Source organism: Lepidochelys kempii, chromosome 1, assembly GCF_965140265.1.
Source record: "Lepidochelys kempii isolate rLepKem1 chromosome 1, rLepKem1.hap2, whole genome shotgun sequence".
In the NCBI taxonomy this organism is placed as follows: domain Eukaryota; kingdom Metazoa; phylum Chordata; order Testudines; family Cheloniidae; genus Lepidochelys; species Lepidochelys kempii.
This window is the reverse complement of record NC_133256.1, coordinates 169,581,814-169,601,603: the sequence shown is the minus strand read 5'-3', so window position 1 is coordinate 169,601,603 and position 19,790 is coordinate 169,581,814. Positions and strand designations below refer to the sequence as shown.

The 19,790-nt window shown below is 41.7% G+C and overlaps 1 protein-coding gene across 1 annotated transcript in view; it reads left to right on the top strand.

Moving 5' to 3' along the window:
• Nucleotides 1–19,790, top strand: part of LOC140905541 (T-cell surface antigen CD2-like) — a 111,408-nt gene that overhangs the window by 8,441 nt on the left and 83,177 nt on the right. Inside the window, 3 exon segments of the mRNA XM_073329082.1 lie at nucleotides 776–889; nucleotides 892–1,035; nucleotides 6,962–7,081. Coding sequence (XP_073185183.1) covers nucleotides 776–889; nucleotides 892–1,035; nucleotides 6,962–7,081 — 378 coding nt within the window.

Sequence of the window (19,790 nt, the reverse complement as noted above, 5' to 3'; positions counted from 1 at the left end):
GCTCCTGAGCCACAGTCTACTGAGGTTATGTCTACACTGGCACTTTTGTTAAAACTTTTGGGGCTCATGGGTGTGAACCTCCATCCCACCCCCAATGTCCACACGTTGTTAAAATGTGTGCCAGCGTGGCATCATCTGGAGCTGCTCTCCTGGCAACGAAGTTACCACCCCTCAGGGGCGGGGGGGCGGTTATTTTGTCACCAGGAGAGCTCTCTCCCGCCAATAAAGGGTGGCTATACAGCGCACCTTACAACAGCATGACTACAGCGGCAGGGTCACACCATTGTAAGGTGCACAATGTAAACATAGCCTGAGCTAGAATGGTGTGGCCCCTTGTGTTTCAAAACTGAATAGAACAAAGGGACTGGGATTCTCTCTCTAAATAAACAATGAAATGTTATCTCCAGAAGAAAAACTCTACAGATCTGTAGGGAGGGAACAGAGAGGAAAGTGATAATGAGTCATAAAGGTATTAAGCTTTTTATAAAAAAAACAAGAATGCAGACCAGTGTTGTGCTGGCCTTTTCTTTGCTGCTGTCCCATCACATCCCCCCTTGGGTCTAATTTGCGGTTTGCTCTCAGGCATTGCTACTTTCCCACTTTCTCTTTCACTGAATATATATGTTCCTTTCACAGGATCATTTTGTTATGTTCTGCCCATGCCTCTAAAATCCTTCTAGGTTCCTTTCTATTATTCTGTGGATTTTGCCAGTTCTAATAATGAACTTTTTAAAATTAGAAAGCTTCACAGACTACCTCTTGTATTCTCTTTCAGAAATTGTCTCTAAACCAGAAATCAAATGGATATGTTCGCAAAACTTAATAAAGGTGATATGTGAGGTGAGTCAGAAGAATAAACCTGCTTTGCATTTGCTTCAAAGTAAAACAAGGCTCTTGCAAATGAGCCAAAATATGCAAATGGCATATGGAAGATTGACTATCAACCCAAGAACACAATCCTTACTGCAAAGTTCCAGTGTGAAGTTAAAAATGATGTTAGCAAGAAAACTGATGCTCAGGAAATCATATGTTTAGGTATAAAGTCTATATTGTGAAAAGGTGTCCTAACCACAGCCCACAAACAGTTACAAACATACAGTTGTCTCCAGGGTGCTGATTCTAAAACCAGTGTCAGTCCAATAAAATAACTGAGGGAACGGACGTGCAATAGGTTTTATGCAGTACTACACAGCAGGAAGCAAAAAAACAAACCCCTTTTTTTTCAGTTGTTATTCTTTATTATTTCTACAGCACCAACAGTATCCATTGCACTGCACAGACAATTACAACTTCAGGGGTCATTTTAGTTGGATAGAATAAAATTACCCAAGTTGAAAATTGGTCAGGACATCTGTTAACACCCTATGTTGCCAAAGAATGGGCCTGATTCTTCTCTCTTAATCCCGATTTACACTGTACCCCTATGTGACTCCATGGGCGTCAATGGACTTGCTCTTGATTTACACCAGTGTAAGGCTATGACCACAGCACAGGTGCTACCGTGGCATAGCTGTAGCGTTGCAGCTGCGCACTGTAGGGTAATGGTGTAGATGTTTCCTACAGTGCCCGAAGGGTTTTTTCCATCCCTGTATTTAATCCATCTCTCTGAAAGGCAGCAGTGAGGTTGACAAAATAATTTTTCCATCGACCTAGACGCGTCTACACTGGGGGTTAGGTCGGCTTAGCTATGGTGCTTAAGGCACAAAATTTTTCATGAGCCCGAGCGACATATTTAGGTCAGTCTAATGTTTAAAAAGTTAGGTTGCCCCAGCTATGGCGCCCAGAGGATTTACCCCCCACTATAGAAAGCTATAGACAATAGAATATAGAACTATAGACGATGAATTCTTCCATCGACCGAGCTACCCTGGCTGATGGGAGAACCCTTCCCGTCAATGTAGGTAGTACTCACAGTGCTGCAGCTGTGCCGTTGTCGTGTTTCAAGTGTGGGCAAGCCCCAAGTGACAGGAGAATTAGATGCAAAGAAGTCTTGATCTTTTCTACCCTTGTATCTACAAAGTCAGGGGTGCCACACTGGCAGATGGATTCTTTTGATAAAAAAAGTGGATGTCCTGATGGTGCTATTTAACATGTGCATATAAAGCATGGACTTCCTTTACAGTGAGCTTTTGGGAAATTAGCCATGTTTTAGGAGTTGATCATCTTAAATGAGCAATCAAGTCGGTTAGGCCTCGGAGTACCTTTTCTTAAAGGAAAAAAGGTTTTACAAAACTTGCTCTTCATAGAAATGTTTTCATGAAACTTTAGGGGGGAAAAGTCACTAGAAATTTATTTGTTTGAACTTGTTGCCGGCACCCAGTGCCGAGAGGCTGAACAACAGCTTGAGTTGGTTCATTACCCGGTGTGCTACACCCAATAATCACAACGGGGTGGAGAAGCAGAAAAGTTTATTTGCAGCTGCAAAAAGGTACAGGGAGAATAAAATCTCAAATCCTGCACACAGATCAGGAAGTTACACAGGCTTTTATACATCCTTTTTCCCAGCATACTTATCCAATAGCAAGCTGCCCCAAGTATCCATATAGCCAGCCAATCCAGTTCCCAGCTAGTTCCCTGATTCTCTGTATCATTTGTTAAACTATACATAAAGCTGCTTTATTCAGCATTGTTCTTCCATATCTCCCCTGTTTGGCCTTGCTTAGTTTCAAGCAGTCTGACTCTGCAACATATTGTTGCAGATTCTCAGCATAACTGCTGTGTGTGCCTCCAGGGGGGGAGGGGAGGGGCAAGGACACTTGGGCCTAGTACGCAGAGCTGCTGCGAGTGCCTCCAGGCAGGAGGGGGGGCCAAAGACACCTGGGCCTAATGCGAGGGGGTTTCATCGACACTCGTGGTCTTCCCCTCGAGTTACCTAGTGGCCATGCCCCAGTGTCCCCAACAAACTGAAACAGTGTCCTGCAGTGTTGGAGAGGCAAGCCCAGCTGCATTAGGCTAGTGTGCAATCAGTGAAACACACCTGAAACTGACCAGTCTTTTCTTTAATTTTCCATCTTTGGTAAAATACAAGAAGTCAACAACTTAAAAATTAATCAGGGCTCTAAAATCCTTTCGCTTTTAATAATCTCAAGTGTCAATAGAAAAATTGTTAAAAACTTAATTTCATTACCTATGTATTTTTAGTCCTTTAAAAGTAATATCTGAACAGCTTTGATGGCTTCCCACCTCTGGTAAAGTCCTGTGGCCTGTGTTATTTAGAAAGTCAGACTAGATGATCATAATGGTCCCTGCTTGCTTTATAGTCTATGGATCTCCATTTATGCAATTAACTCTCACATGTTCCCTTTGACGTGTTAATCTGGGCATCTGGCACCTTTAGACACCAAGCAGTTTAACAGTAACATAAGTAAAATTGACAATCAGGTGGTAGAAACCTACATATTTACTACAAGGGGAACAGTGCTGCAGGTTTTACTCCTATAGTTTTGCCAGAGTCATAGCTGCAGAACTGGGCATTTACAGCTATTACAAAAGAATTATATAGTCTAAATTAGAGATCCCAAATGTTAAATCATCACTATTTAATATCTGTTGACCAGTGACTCTGCGCTACATTCTGTATAGTATACAGTTGAGAGATGGAGTCAAATTCTTTATGGAATTAACTGTGTTGGCTTCAGTGAAGTTACGCAAGCAGAGAGTTTGGCCCATTGACGATACCCCAATGAGTTTATAATCTAGATCAGTGGTCCCAAAACTTTTCAGGGTCATGCCCCGCTTTACCCCAGATGCTGCAGTAAAAAGTGCCACTGAAAGCATGCAAATCAATAAAACCAGTCAGCTTTCAAAGGGGGTGAGAAAAGAATCCTACAGTGTGGGGCTCATTGGAGTGAAAGGGTGATTGTCTGCCCCCTTCAGATGAGTGGCAGGGCCATGGCCCACCCATGTAGCACCAGGCCCAGCCTGATCTGAGCATGAGAGGGGGCAGCTCTGCCAGCTCCTGGAGCGATGGAAGCAGTGAGAGGCTCTGCCAGTGTGGAGCAGAGGCTAGCAAAAGTGGGAGAGAGGTGACTCTTCCCACTGCCTTCAGGAGAAAAGGAGACTGCTCCTAGGCACTTAAGGGAGAAAGGGCAGGAGATGGCTTCTCCCCAGGCGCAGTGGACTCTCTCTGGATTGGCCCTGGTGGACAGTGGTGGGCGGTTATTGGACCGGGGCGGAGTATCCCTGTCAGCAGGAACCGGGGCAGGGGTGCTACTACAGCAGGTCCAGGCTCATCCACCTTCCTGGAGAACAGAAGCTGAATGTTGGCAGGGAGGTGTGTGAGAGATGTGCCGTGGTGGCGGTGCAAGACTCACTGCTCTGGCGCATGTTCTCCCAGCAGCAGCTGGGCGAGCTGCCCCAGGACAGCCAAGGCTGCTTCTTCCACAACTGCAATGGTTTCCTCTTCTGCTACATCCTGGACTATATGCAGGACCTGCTGCTGATGCTACCCCAGCACTTTCCTGAGTGCAGCCACCTGCAAGGGGAGGCCAAGTACTTCCAGCTGCCCGAGATGGCACGCCCTCTGGCACAGAGCCGGGGCCAACTGAACGGAGATTCACCCTGCACCACAATGGCTCCCTCTGCACTGAGCAGCCCTTGCCCCTGCTTAGAGATCTGGAGCCATCTGAAGGTGGGGGCACTGCCTCAGCCCCTCCCCCTACCTCCAGCGACATACACGAAAACCTGCCCTGCCCCCTTATGCAGGAGAAGGGAAGTTCCATCTCCACCCCCCCCCTCACTTGCCCCAGGGCCAGGTCATTGCCCATCCACCATAAGTTGGGGCACATCCAATTTTTCACTCCTAGCTGTATCACCACCTCAGACAGCGTGGTGGCAGCCTGAAACAGCCAGAGGAATGCAAGTGCAGATATAAGACTCAAGAAACAGTTCTCAAAGGTAGCCAGAGATAACCCTATTAAATTGACACAGAAGCATGGGGAGGGTGATCCAAAGATGGAGTCACCACAAAGCAGCGTAGAGTTGCTGTTTCTTACTGACACGTTCATTTGTGTATATTAAATACTTGGAGCTTATTGCATGAAGTTCATTCTTTCATCACTCAGGGCCAATCCTCATTTCATTGTAAACTGTAAACTGACAATAATAATAATGTGTGTAAACTGACAATAATAATAATAATTATTATTAATACCTAGCACTGGTATAGGGCTATTCATCCATAGATCTCACAGCACTTTACAAAGGAGGTCAGTGTCGTTATGTAGTTTCATTGTCTTCAATGGAGCTGTGTTGATTTACATCAGCTGAGGATCTGGCCCTTGGTGTTTTCTTGTGACTTGGCTGCTGAACTCTGTCAGATATCAGGGGCTGGGTAGTTTGGGGTACTGTGTGGCCCTGGAGAATAAGTAGCTAGTCTGTGATATTTTTTTCTGTAGCATCAACAGCTAACAAAAGCATTTGTCACTGAGGTCTTGAAGAAATATATAGCAGAGGTGTCATATCAAAAAAACCAAAAGCCCCTTCCTGCACCCCAAACACCTCATTCCCAGCCCCACTCCAGAGCCTGCACTGCCAGGCCAGAGTCCTGACCCACTCCTGCACCCCAACCCCCTGCCCCCGCCCTGAGCCACTCCCCCCCCACAACTGGGAGCCCCTTCCTACACCCCAAACCCCTCATCAGTGGCCCAGGCCCGGAGTCCTGACCTGCTCTGGCACCCCAACACCCTGCCCAGAGCCCCCTCCCACACCCTGAACCCCCTCAGTCCCAGCCCCACCCTGCAGCCCTCACACCCATGCCCCAGCCCCTCCTAGACTCCAAACCCCTTATCCCCAGCTCCGTTGGGTCACTGGCATCAAAAAATTTCTTCAAGTTGGTTGTCAGAAAAAAGTTTGGAAACCACTGGCCTAGTTGACAGATCACTGGACTAAGACACTGTAGACTTGTGATCTATTCCCAGCTCTGCCACTGGCCTGCTAGGGGACTTTGGGCAAGTCGCTTCACTGACCCGTGACTCAGTTTTCCCATCAATAAAATGGGGATAATGATACTGACCTACTGAGATCTATGGATGAAAAGTAACATATAAGAGCTTAGTATTATTCCACTCTTTAATGCATACAATCAAACAGACATTCCAGATGCACAGGGACGTTCTCAAAGAAGTGTGGTGCTGGATGGGGGAAGTGGAGATATAAACAAGCCTATTTGGATAAAATAAGTAACAACCCAATCAACCTTCACCCTTAAATCAAAACAAAAAAACTGGTTTGTGGTTACATAAAGTCTGGTTAATTTTTCTGTTTCTTCACTATTGTTAAGTCTTATATAGCTCCTGTTTTGAGGTCCAGCCAAGGCTAAAAGAGCAAGCTCTGATATACCATGAAACAAGCTGTTCACACAGTATTTCCGGTTCAGTAGGAAGCACTCCTGAAAAAGTCTGTTTTTTGTCAGACTCTGAGCCCTACTTTTGCCCAGTCAAAGCATTTTGAAAGTCCCTAAAGGGCCAGAAGGGCATTCAGATCTTTGTGTGCCAATCTAGAACAAGACTTTTGAGGTTTGACCATCACTAGCAGCAAGTTGACACCTATTGTTGCTTAGGCAAGACACCTTGGTACTCCTGTGAATGCTGCCTCAAACTTTCCCTAGAACTTTCATCAAACAAAGTGCATCCCAGACACATTTCATAGCTATGTTCCATGAAAACTTAGCAGGAAGCAAAATTCTCTGTGGCCATAAACTAGTGGTTTAACTTTGTTTGTGCCTCAATTACCCCTCTGTAAAATGGGGATGATAATACTGAACATTATCTCAGAGGGGTGTTCTGAGTCTTAATTTGTTTGTGAAAATGCTTTGAGATGCTGGGACAAAAGATGCTATAACACTACAAGGTTTTCATATCATCATCACTATCCATGTCATAAGCTTCACATGTGTACATTCTCCAGATCACTGGGACCAAATTCCAGACTTTGCATTGGAGTTTTCTTCTCTCTGAGCTAGGGCCACTGGACAGTGTTCTCATTGGGAGCATTGCAGGAGGTGCAGTTGTCTTTATCATCTTTTTGGCTCTGCTGATTTACTGTATCAGGAAGAAGAGAGCAGAAAGATATGAAGAACAGAGTAAGCACTTGAAATTTTCATGTTGTTGTCTGACCACTTAAGATCTAGTTTTCCACAAACTGCTCAGAGATAGGTTTCAGAGTAACAGCCGTGTTAGTCTGTATTCGCAAAAAGAAAAGGAGTACTTGTGGCACCTTAGAGACTAACCAATTTATTTGAGCATAAGCTTTCGTGAGCTACAGCATCCGATGAAGTGAGCTGTAGCTCACGAAAGCTTATGCTCAAATAAATTGGTTAGTCTCTAAGGTGCCACAAGTACTCCTTTTCTTTTTGCTCAGAGATAGAGAGAGAGAAAGAACTGAATTTTGTCACACTGAAATTCTACACCTCAACTGGTAGTTTTAATCTTGGTTACTGATGGTTGTTTTTAACAAGACAGTGCTATTTTCAAGGACTATTATTTACTAGTGAGGGGAGAACAGACCATCCAAAAGCTTGCCTCAGAGAAGCATCCATGATTATTTGAACATCCTTCATCTACATGTAAGCTTGAGACTCTCACCAACACACTTTCTCATTATATATATAGTTAAATAAATAAAGGCAACCAACATCATCAATTGCATTTGAATTGAGAGTGATTTGGGGTGCTTCTATTTTTGGGGTGCCTAGAGAGTGATTTGGGGTGCTTCTATTTTTTTTGGATATGCAGCCTGAGACACTGTAAACAGAACAGATTTTCAGAAAGTACAGAGCATAAGAGAGGTTTTGTTGTTATTTATTTATCCTCTAAAAATCAGGCCCTGTTAAAATGTCTCAACTTGCGCACCTGAACATAGAGGTATGCAAAAATCACTAGTAATTTTTGAAAATTTAGACTGAGTTTTAGTTTTGGTGGTCACAGAAAAAGAAAAGGTATGTAATGAGATAAATCTAATTCAAGAATACAACAGAGGTATTGGCTATAAATAATTAACAATGAAAACATCATTACAGGAAAATCATATTATTAGGGTGAACAGGGTTTAACTAAGTCCTACATGTTCATGAGATGTTTTCCTGGTGTGACTGGCTTGACCAGCAACAGGGAGGACCATAAATCTCTCAGTAGCCTTTCCTTGGTATATATCCAGTCCGACCTTGCAGACTTGAGAGGTTTGGACAGTTCAGCAACTGAACCAAACCCAAACTCCAGGCCTGTTAGGCTTGTCTTCACGAGAAAACTAAGACATGTTAGAACATGACCTTGAGGAGTCATGAACATAAGAACGGCCATACTGGGTCAGACCAATGGTCCATCTAGCCGAATATTTTGTCTTCCGACAGTGGCCAATGCCAGGTGCTTGAGGGGAAATGAACAGAATAAGCAATCAAGTGATCCCCCCAGAATAAGCAATCAAGTGCCCTCTCCCTGCGTCTGGCAAACAGTTTGTTTTAGTTACCATGTTTCATTAACTTTGTGCCCTAGCAGTGAGTGTAGACAGGGACTGTTGTCTTTAACATCTTGCCAGCTGGTCATGGGTAACCTTACTGAAAGCAAAGATTTACCCATGATCCATTGACACAATGTTAAAACTGAACTTGTCCTTGTCCTCACTGAATGTTAAGGTGCATTTAATTCTGTTAATTACCATCAAAGTAATTAGGTCCTTTAGAATGGTTCAATAGGAGTTTAGGATCAGTTCAGTATCTGAGCCAGTGGGTCACTCAGTCCCTAAATCAAATCGTACATGGTCACTGGCCTTTCAGAAATGGTAATAAAGTGGCGAAAGACCATTAGTCTGCTTCATCTATGTGAAGTACATTTAGTATGGGTAAAAAGTACAAGACTGATTGCCCTTGTGTGCGGAGTCCTCTATTTGCCTGCAAAGGAATTGCATGGACAGCAGCAGGGCAAACTTCTTTTACGCTGCCCCCTGCTGATGTGTCTCAACCTGGTCTTCAAGGGGTCACTTCCAAAGATGAGAGAGGAATTCAGTCTCCTTGGCTTATTTCCTACTTGCTGGTAAGCTGTTGTAGCTGTCCAGCAGAGCAGGCTCACTGCGATAGAGTATTTCAGTCAGTTCCATACCCTCCTAGGAGCACTGTGACCCCTACCAGCCAACAGACGGGCCATAGAAGTAGTAGATGGCAAATTCAGGTTTTATTATTTCATTGAAATAAACAGGGTCCCCAACACCATACCACTTAAACCATGCAAGTATTTGACTGCTTGCCAGTGTCCAAACCTTCTTCCCTAGGTAGTAGTTGTTCACCATAAATAACAATGCCACATTCCTTTTTGACTAATTTTTTTCTTATTGTCCTTCTGTTTATTTCCAAAATATCCAGATAACTAAAAGGCACTAGCTTCTGCATGATACCTCTGCTTTCTCAATCTCCAGTTCACGCTCCCCAGAAGTAGCCACGTCAGCAGCAGAGACCGCCTGCACAGTCTCAAACTGAGTACCGGGCAGTGCCCCCCGGCCCAGGCCACGTTTCCAAGGCTGAAGTTTCCAAGCCACATGAAAGAGAGAGACCGTAAGCATTTATCCTGGAGGAACAGAACCTGTCCTATTACCTGCTCTGGTGGGACCCACCACAAAAATAACCTTGCAAATAGCCAGCAATCCTCCAGACTGGCTGCATTTGTTATGGAAGATCATGATCTATACTGAATGAGTGATGAAAAGGCTCGTCAATGGAGACACGAGGAGATCAAAGATCATTACCTTGGCCATTTTCTCCAAGTGGCTCTATGCTAATGTGGGGCATTTAGTCCTGAAATCTGCTTCCTTTTTGCTTCATTTGTGTCAAGGTTCCTCCCCCACTCTGAACTCTAGGGTACAGATGTGGGGACCTGCATGAAAAACCTCCTAAGCTTATCTTTACCAGCTTAGGTCAAAACTTCCCCAAGGTACAAAATATTACATCCGTTATCCTTGGACTGGCCGCTACCACCACCAAACTAATACTGGTTACTGGGGAAGAGCTGTTTGGACGCGTCTTTCCCCCCAAAATACTTCCCAAAACCCTGCACCCCACTTCCTGGACAAGGTTTGGTAAAAAGCCTCACCAATTTGCCTAGGTGACTACAGACCCAGACCCTTGGATCTTAAGAACAATGAACAATCCTCCCAACACTTGCACCCCCCCTTTCCTGGGAAATGTTGGATAAAAAGCCTCACCAATTTGCATAGGTGACCACAGACCCAAACCCTTGGATCTGAGAACAATGAAAAAGCATTTAGTTTTTTACAAGAAGACTTTTAATAAAAAATAGAAGTAAATAGAAATAAAGAAATCCCCCCTGTAAAATCAGGATGGTAGATATCTTACAGGGTAATTAGATTCAAAAACATAGAGAACCCCTCTAGGCAAAACCTTAAGTTACAAAAAGGGTACACAGACAGAAATAGTTATTCTATTCAGCACAATTCTTTTCTCAGCCATTTAAAGAAATCATAATCTAACACATACCTAGCTAGATTACTTACTAAATGTTCTAAGACTCCATTCCTGGTCTATCCCCGGCCAAGACGACTACAGACAGACACAGACCCTTTGTTTCTCTCCCTCCTCCCAGCTTTTGAAAGTATCTTGTCTCCTCATTGGTCAGGTGCCAGCGAGGTTACCTTTAGCTTCTTAACCCTTTACAGGTGAGAGGAGCTTTCCCCTGGCCAGGAGGGATTTCAAAGGGGTTTACCCTTCCCTTTATATTTATGACAATTTGGTTGTACCTCTCCTTGCCATTTTCTGGTCTAACTTTTTTTTTACTTTCATCACGTCTCTCTCTTTCTTCCTATACCTGCAGTCCCACACAAACTCGCCTCTAGTTGTTGCAGCCAGTCATTTGATCTTATAGAGAGGAAAATAGTTGTGTTAATTGTAATGATGGGCTAACATATTGGAGTGCTGCCAAGAAACTACAACTTTATTTCTTGGCTAGTGCCATGACCTGGTTCAGGGTTCAGATATGCTTGTCACATGCCAGAAACCAGTATCCATTTGCGTGTGAGATTCCTGTAACACAGTAATACATACTACCAACCAAAACCCAAGCAGACTAATTAATAACTAATTTCTCTGAACCTTGTTGGCTCTCTCATCCAGAGATGAAAGTGGGCTGGTACGGCGGACTGGTAAGTGGCCATTGGCACCGGGGAGTGCTTTAACGTCACTGACCCTTTTGCCCACCCCTCCACCCCGAGTGCTGATGGGGGGTGGGAAGGAGGGGCAGCTGCTCCAGGGCCTGGCGATTTAAAAAGGGCCTGGGGCTCCCGGCCTCCGCTACCGTGGCCGCGGCCAGAGCCCCGGGCAGCATGAACGGGCTGGCTGGGGGAGGCTGACCCCGAGGCCCCGCCCCTTGTGGGGGCCCAGAGTCAGGCCCTCGTACCGGTAAGTATCATCTTACTTTCACCCCGCCCTTCTCCCATGGGCACTTCATGAGAATTACTTTAGATCTCTGGCTGTGGTATTCTCCATAATCACTATATGGAGTGACTTTATTCCCGTCTAACTGCACCTGAGGCTGTCACATCAAGACTTTAGTCGAACTTGTATGTCTAGGGCCCAGTTAATGCCTTAGTTACACCCCAGACGTAGTGTGGACCATTGTACTGGGATGCAGAAGACCTAGGTTCCTATTTCTGGGTCAGCCACTGTCCTGCAGTTTTCTTTCCTATCCTTTGTTGATCTTCTCTATTTAGACTGTAAATATTTGTGGTCTCTTGTTAAGTGTTTGTTCAGTGCCCACCATAGTGGGATCTCTAGATGCTACATGTAATCATTTTTAAAAAAAAGAAAAGAAAAATGAACCACCCCCCACAAACCTATGCAACCCCAGTAAAGTCAATGGGGAAGCACGGAGATAACTAAGGGAAGAATATTTCCCAAAGGATCATTTGGCTTCAGTTGTAAGACTAAGTTTAGCATAAACCATCCAAAAGACTATGCTAGCTCTATTCTCCAATGTAACTGACAAACTTACGTACAATATCTACGATCTGCTAAAGTACTGTTTTCATAAAAATGCTGTGGAACTGACCAAAGATTCACCAGTGCGGCACCTTCTGCTGGTCATCTGGGAATTAGCTCAACTCCAGCTCCAGAGCACCCTCCAATGGCTCATCTGCCTCAGGCCCTGTGTTCCTTCCCGACCCAGTGCCCCTTTCCCTTGGGGTTCTGTCCACCACAGTACCCCCAACACTCTGGGTCTCCCCACCCAGGGGAATCCCCAATCCTCTATACCAACCTTGCCTCAGTGGCTACTGCCAGTCATCATCTAGCCCCCTTTCCCTGGGGCAGACTGCAGTCTGTAATGGCCACTCAACACTGGCAAGGGGCTAGGACCAGCTGCCTTTGCCTATCCCCAGGCTACACCTGTGCAGCCCCAGTACCTCTTTAGGCCTTGAACAAAGCCACAGCCTGGGCAGTTGCCAGGCTGGAGCACCCCAGCTCCTCTTGCCCTTTTCCCCAGCTCTGCTCTGCTTCAGGTACCCTGTGCTCCCAGGCAGCTAGGCCCTTCTCCCACCAAGCTAGAGAGAGTGTCTGACCCAGCTCCTCCCTCAGCTCTTTTATCAGGGCCAGCTGTGGCTGCCTCCCCAATCAGCCTACCTTTACTGCTTTTAACCCGTGTTCTCCAGGAGTGGGGCAGCCGCCTCACTACATGCCTGAAAAAGAAACAACTTTACCAAATTCCATAATTTTCCTATCCCACAAGCCTCATTAGATTTGCTTAGTTGATACGTCAAAAGATTTTTTTAAAAAAATTCTAATCAATCGGCCTGCAAAATCAATTAAATACCTGAAAGTCAAGTTAGGATCTTTTTGGTTCATGCATGTCACCACAAAGAGTGACTGCACTTTGAATGTGTTGATTATATGTGAGTCAGAAGGGAAATCGGTTATCAGTACCATTGTTATATTAACTCTGCATTACTCACAGTAGTAGAAATTGTATGGAGAGCTGACATGTCATAGAGGGTCAAATTATTCCCCTGGATGCACACGTTCTTAAATTTGCAAGGGTATCCAAGGAACGCTGATGGCCCACAGTTAGGAAATACATCGCTATTGAGGGTGTGCCAATTTTATGTACAGCCAAGTCACTTCTCATATCCACAGTTTAAAATTAGTATATAGAATCTATATAGTGTAGATTGAATGTGAATGATTGCAAAGAAGTCCCTTCAGTTTAGATATGCATTAAGCAGAAAACATGCAAATGCTCAAAACACACTTTTCACTACACTCAATAGCCAATAGGAAAGTGAGAAAACTAAAGAGCAAAGAGAAAAAAAGCAGGCTTTGGACAAACATTTTGCAAAATTGATTTTGTATGTTGCCTATATTTTACCAATATACCATGGTTTTGCTAATTTCACCAAATCCTGCAGTCCTTTATCTGGGGTATTCTGCTCTCGTTGAAGATTGTGTATGTTTTGCACAAGAAGAACTGAAAGAGAACTTGTAGGATTTGGCCAGGGTAGAGCTGCAATTTACACACTAGTTAAACTATAATATTCCTTAATCTTTATCTTTTAACAATGTAATTACTGCAAATGAAGAGCTGGAAGGATAAAAATTGATGCATGCCAGGTACGCAAAATCCATTTCTGGTAACCTCAATTTTAAGTCCATATCCTGAATAATGTGACTATATTTCTTTCAGCTGATGACAAAGCCTTAATCACAACTCAACCAGGACAATCCAAAACGTTGTTGAACAAACAGATTAAACCTTTTTTAAAAAGGAAATACTTAGGCTATGGGTTTAATTAAATATCCTTTCAAATGGAAAGGTTCTTCATTACACTGTTCTCTCTTTCAATCAATTTTAAAATGATTTTGAGGGGAGATATGTAATAATCATCCAAAATCCAGACCCAGAGCGTAGAGCAGTTGCTCAGCTACTTTGAAGCTGCGACAGCAGCCTCCCCATACTGATAGCACAGCTATGATTTACTGTATGCACACTACCTGTCAGGGGCAGGAGAAGTTAACCAAGGGAGCCACATCGGGCTCCAATCCTACAAACGCTTAAGCACATATGTAACATTACTCACCTGAACAAAGTTACATACATGCTTAAGAATTCCCAGGATTGCGGTCCTTATTTTCAGACTTATCTAGCCTCAGCTATTTGTAGAAATCCTGACCCCAAACCCTCCTACAGAAAGAGCCACCACAGAGCCTCAGTGTAGCCTACTATTCCCTACCTCATGTTGCAAAAAAATGATGATTTCATTGTTAGCATGTATATTGTCAGAATTTGCCCCTGACTATGAAGTGCATTGCAGCCTTGAACACTGAAAAACAAAAGGAAAACAAACAAGCCACAACACTGAGCTACTCCTCAATGGACCTGGATGTGATCTCTGAAGAAAAAAAGTGTAGGATATCGAGGATATCATCTACACAATGCATATCCTGTGTAGATACAGGAACGTTAAATCTACAGACTCCGCTGCCGGTCTCAATTGGCCCTGTGGCATAGAGCTTTTGGAAAATAAACCTCTCTTTTCTATGTTTGTAGGTTTAGTTGCACTATGTTGCTATGTTCCTAATCTCTGGTTAATATTGTTTGCTAAGTGCTTAAAAAAAACCCAAAAAAACAAAAACCCACAACTTTAAGAGCTACTACAAAACCCCCAAATATAAATAAAATCAATTTTACTCAAAGCCCATTAGCATGCTTCTTAATATCAGTATTATATCTGGGACAGTGATTTCCGTGAACTACATCTTCCTATGCCAGAGGCTCTCTGTACACATCATACCACTTTTTTTAAAGTAGTAAGATGGAGTGTAAGCTTAGGAGTTTGGGAATTTTTACCCTGAAAGCAAGTAATACTCAAGTTTTTTTAAATGTATATGATGATCTTAAATTAACTGGGATCCCTGGCATAACAGAATTCTCTTGTTTAGGTGTGAGAAAAAGTATTCTATATCCATCTGATGACAAACAAAAGTAAGTTTTTAGTCATAAGTATGGAATTCCATAACCTCATATTTATCGATGATGGAATGTAATTTTCTATAGGAAAGATAACTTATTAGCTTCAGTTTGTAGGACATTTGGGGTTTGACAAGTATTAGAGTGCTGAAAGCATTTTGAAGTCCCTAAAACTAAGATAACCATCTACTATTCCATTATTGCTCCTAGATAACAGGTTCTCTATGATAATAAAAATAGAAAGAAGAGTCTTCATAGCTTTTGTTGTTTAGAATCATAAGCTGTGAAACTCTGAAGGAAAGCAAGAACATCTGCTGTCAGCATTACTCACTTTTTTCCATGGCTGTGTCCTTGTGGAATCTAAACAGTTGGTCAACAAGAATAAAAAAAAATATACAACTATGTACATGATTTATTATTTCCCCCTCCCAAAAAAGAAATGTTACAGTTTTAGATTGGGTATATTATCTCTCTTGCAGTTTTATGCAATCATTTCTTCAAAAGAGTTTGTCCTTTGAGAAAATGTTTGCTATATTGCTATTGTAATCCCTTGAAAGCTCAAATTGTAAAACTGTTTCTTTGCCAAAATGAAACCAAAAACGTATTGTGTTTTTTATTGTCATATTCATTAGCAGGATCTAATGACAGATGAATGAACTTTCTGATATTTTAAATTTAGATTTAGCATTTGGGAAATTTTATTTCAGTGAATATAAATAATGTACATTTTTCAAAGGAGATCAAGGGAAAAGGAATACAAACATCCACTTTCAAACACCATGAACAGACTGCTTTCAGTCTGAAGCACTGTGCCTTTTACTAAAGCCCCAATCTTGTAAACTCATTGAGCACATGCACAACTTCATTCTTGTTAATAGTCCCACTGGGTGGGATCCTTGTCCCATTCAAGTCAATGGGAAGTTTACCATTGACTCCAGGTAGGCCAAGATTTAATCCATTGATTTTACAGGCATTACTTATGAGGGTAAAGTTATGCACATATAAGTGTGCTTTCATGATTGGGACCTCAGTCAGGATGGGTGATAATCTACTCAATTATTCCGTCCAAAAACACAGTCATTCCTCAGAGATTATATGTGAGCCATTGGCAGCAGTTTGTCTCTACTTAATCGCAGCAGAACCATCCTGGGTATTACCTTATTTACAGAAAATGCAGAATTAGTAATATATTCAATATAAGCAAAATATTTTATAGGTCTTAAATTTCAATTCTTTCTTTTCAGTGTCAAATAAAAAATGAAAAGGTTTGGTGTGTAATAGATACACTGTTGTTATTCATAACCTTTTATCTAAATAAAACCATTTGGGGCCTTGTATAAAGAAGGTTGTGTGCTGTAAATCTAAATTTGTTCTTTTTATTATCTTAAAACAGATGTCACGGTAAATTGGTTTCAGTCTGTTACAATATAAGTCAGACACTTACAAATATATAACCTGTTATAGCTAAGGATGTGGAAAGGAGTTCCTATCCCATTCAATAATTCTCCCAGGAGTCCAACACATCCCAGATCAAACCTTTTGAGGTATAAAAAGAGTTGGTTAATATTTCTTTCTACTTCTCTTTTTTCCCCTGTGCCTCTATACTTCTGGATTCTGGCTCAGACTGAAATTGCAGATATTGACATACAAGTTTTGAAATATCAGAAAGAAAGCCTTTTCTTAATGTATTTCAGGCCCTCCTAGAAATATGAAATACCTTAAATCTGACCCAAAAAAGTCTAGTCTATTGTTTTATTCAGTCAAGTTTTGCAAACTTGAGAGTTTCAAAGAGTTTGGATAAAGTTCAGATCAGAATTTCAACACTTTGGTGCCTGTCCAGTCTGAACCACTCAACCTTGGTCCATTATTATTTTAAATCATCTTTCCAAAAAGCTGGAAACAGCAACAAGCCTCTATCGCTCAGAAGTCATTCCTTCCATGTAATGTCTCTGAGCATACAGATACTTCAACTTTATGATGTCATTAACCCTGTAGTTTCTAGTATCTGTCAAATACCATACAGATCAAGTTTTTGCAGACCAACAAGATAAAATCTCATCACTATCAACACCGTTTATAGTGCTCAAAGTCAGTTCTGACAATGTGATAATGAAGTAAAATAGGTTTTGGTATTTTTCTAATTTTACTCTACCTGCCCCTGAATGTTTTACTTTCACTGCCTATTAATGTCAACTCATACTAGGAGATAACTGACTTGGTTAATGAGATTATGGTCACACAAGTGCCTGAAAAACTGTGACATTATTACCACGCATATCAGATGTGCATGTTCTGAAAAACAGCTGTTTAATTTCTAACAAGAAATTACTTTTTACTGCTGTCAGCACTACAGAGTCCATAGAACTGTGGAAAAATGAGCTGCCTTCTATTTGTTCATGCAATAAAGTTGCCAGTCACATTCTTTTTATTTTAGAATCTGTTTACACAAGAACTTCAGCTCAAGCTAAATTCTGTTGGGATAGATGTAAAGGGAAGATGGAAATTGCTCAGTTGTAGGGCAATCCCACATAAAGTTAAGCCAGTATAGAAAGGTCTATACTATTCATACCCATACTATACCATACTCATACTATACCCCCCACCCTTTCATGGAAAGCATTCTGAGGGAAGCAAAGGGCATGGCTAGAATGTCATGTGCTCCACTCATCTTGGATCATCAGAATGTTCTCTATGCTCACTGAAACACTTTCCTACATCACAGGAACACAGAGTCTGTTTCCTGGATTAGATGTGGTGCAAGGGACACCCGAACCTTGTGTTTCTAGGGGTATTTACAGGGACATACCGGTACAGATGTAAAATACACATATCCAATATACAGATTTTGTATACAGATACTTGAAGTATTATTCACCAAAGAATATATAGGCATTTGGTGCAAGATTTTTATCTACTGACAGTTATACAAGTAGTGGGAATAGACTTTGTATAAACAGATGAGTACATAAGCATTCGGTGCAGAATTCCAAAATTTTAATAGTTCACACATAGATGTGCAAGATAGAAACAACCACAGCTTGGTTTCAAATATTAGTTTGTGCTTGCCGTTCTGTCAATTAATGCAAAATCAATATGATTTGCCAGCTAAATCAACATGAATTATTTAATCCACACGGAGGCGACATACAAATCTATATCTAAAAAGACAATGACAATTCAAACAGGTATAAAAACGTTTACTACCATAACTTCCATCTTTACATTTTGTACCAGATACTGTTCTCCTGGCCTTTTACCTCCCAGCTGCCCACTTCTGTTCAAACACAGTTTAGAAATATTCTATATAGTGATTGACTTTAAATTCATACTCCATATCAAGAATTTCTCTACAATAATAGTCTTAGACCAACTATTCTAGCAAGTTCTATTCTCTCTGTCTTTTTGATAGATGTGATGTATTTTTAAGCATTTTTATCAAAAAGAAATTGAGGAAAAGGCTGTATACTTTTCGGTTTTACTGCCTGTCAGGGTTCCCTCCTGACTCTGAACTCTAGGGTACAGATGTGGGGCTCCGCATGAAAGACCCCCTAAGCTTATTTCTACCAGTTTATGTTAAAAACTTTTGTGCCTCTGGCCAGGCAGGATTTTATAGCACTGTATACAGGAAGGTTGTTACCATTCCCTTTATATTTATGACACTGCCACTGAACTACTTCTCTGAATACATAAAAGGCATCTTAGTATTGGCCCATAACTTGTGGTGAAAGTCTTTAATATGCTGAAAGAAGGGGATGCATGCACACAGATGCTTTCCTCCCCCTTGCCCCAAATGAGTACAACAATCTTGTTGCTTGTATTGATGCTCTTGGGAAGCAATTATTACTGCAGAAAGCAATCCTCACTGGAGACCCTGTGTGACTTTTGTTAGAACATTAGCAACACTGCAGGCTGTAATTACTTTTATTGACTCTCCAGTCTTTCTTCAGTCATATTTTTACATTACTACAAGCCCACTCTATGTGGATACGGCTCCCTCTTTCACAACAACGTTTCTTCTAGCACCCGTCTGCACCAGTATTAAAAGTGTATGCAAGTTGAACCAGAGAGACGCCACTACTAAAAGAATTGTAATGCAGTTTTTATTCATAATGTTATAAACTGAGTAGGTTCATCTCTTGCTCCATTGCTGTGGCTAGTCTTATACACAACATCTCAATTCCATCTTTCATGAACTTAGTTTGTTTTTTTTTTGTATGATCTACAAGCTAATATATATAAATACACAGAGTTTAATTTTCTCTAATGTCATTTTAATTAAATCAATGGCCTGACCATAAGCATATTTAATGGGATTTCTCAGTGATAAAAAGAATCAAAATAAATTATTTTGCCTTTTAATGTGTATTTCCAGTAGGGATTTTATCACTGAAAGCTATATTAAGATGCTACCAGTTATAATTAAAACACTAATGTTCCCCCTCACTTTCCATCTGACCTTCTGTTTTGATGTTGCATGATGTACTAAAGATAAGTCGGTTACACCATAATCATTTCCATGGCAATAGATGTTATAATAATAAACACTGGACTAAAAATTCAGTTACCAGCCTGACCCAGGAAGCTGTGAAAAGTGCTATTTAAGAGCAATATCTTTAATTATAAAGAGCACAGAATTAAGTATTAATACAGCTATTAAAAAGAACCTCAAAACAAAAATTGTTATCCTAATATAAAGTCACCTCAGAAAAAAAATGATATGATTCTGGCAAACTGGCTTCCAAATTGGAAGTGACAATGTATTCCCATAAATTTGGAACATTTTTGCTAATCCTTGGCAATAATGGAGAATATTTGACCTTCTGAGCCAGCGGG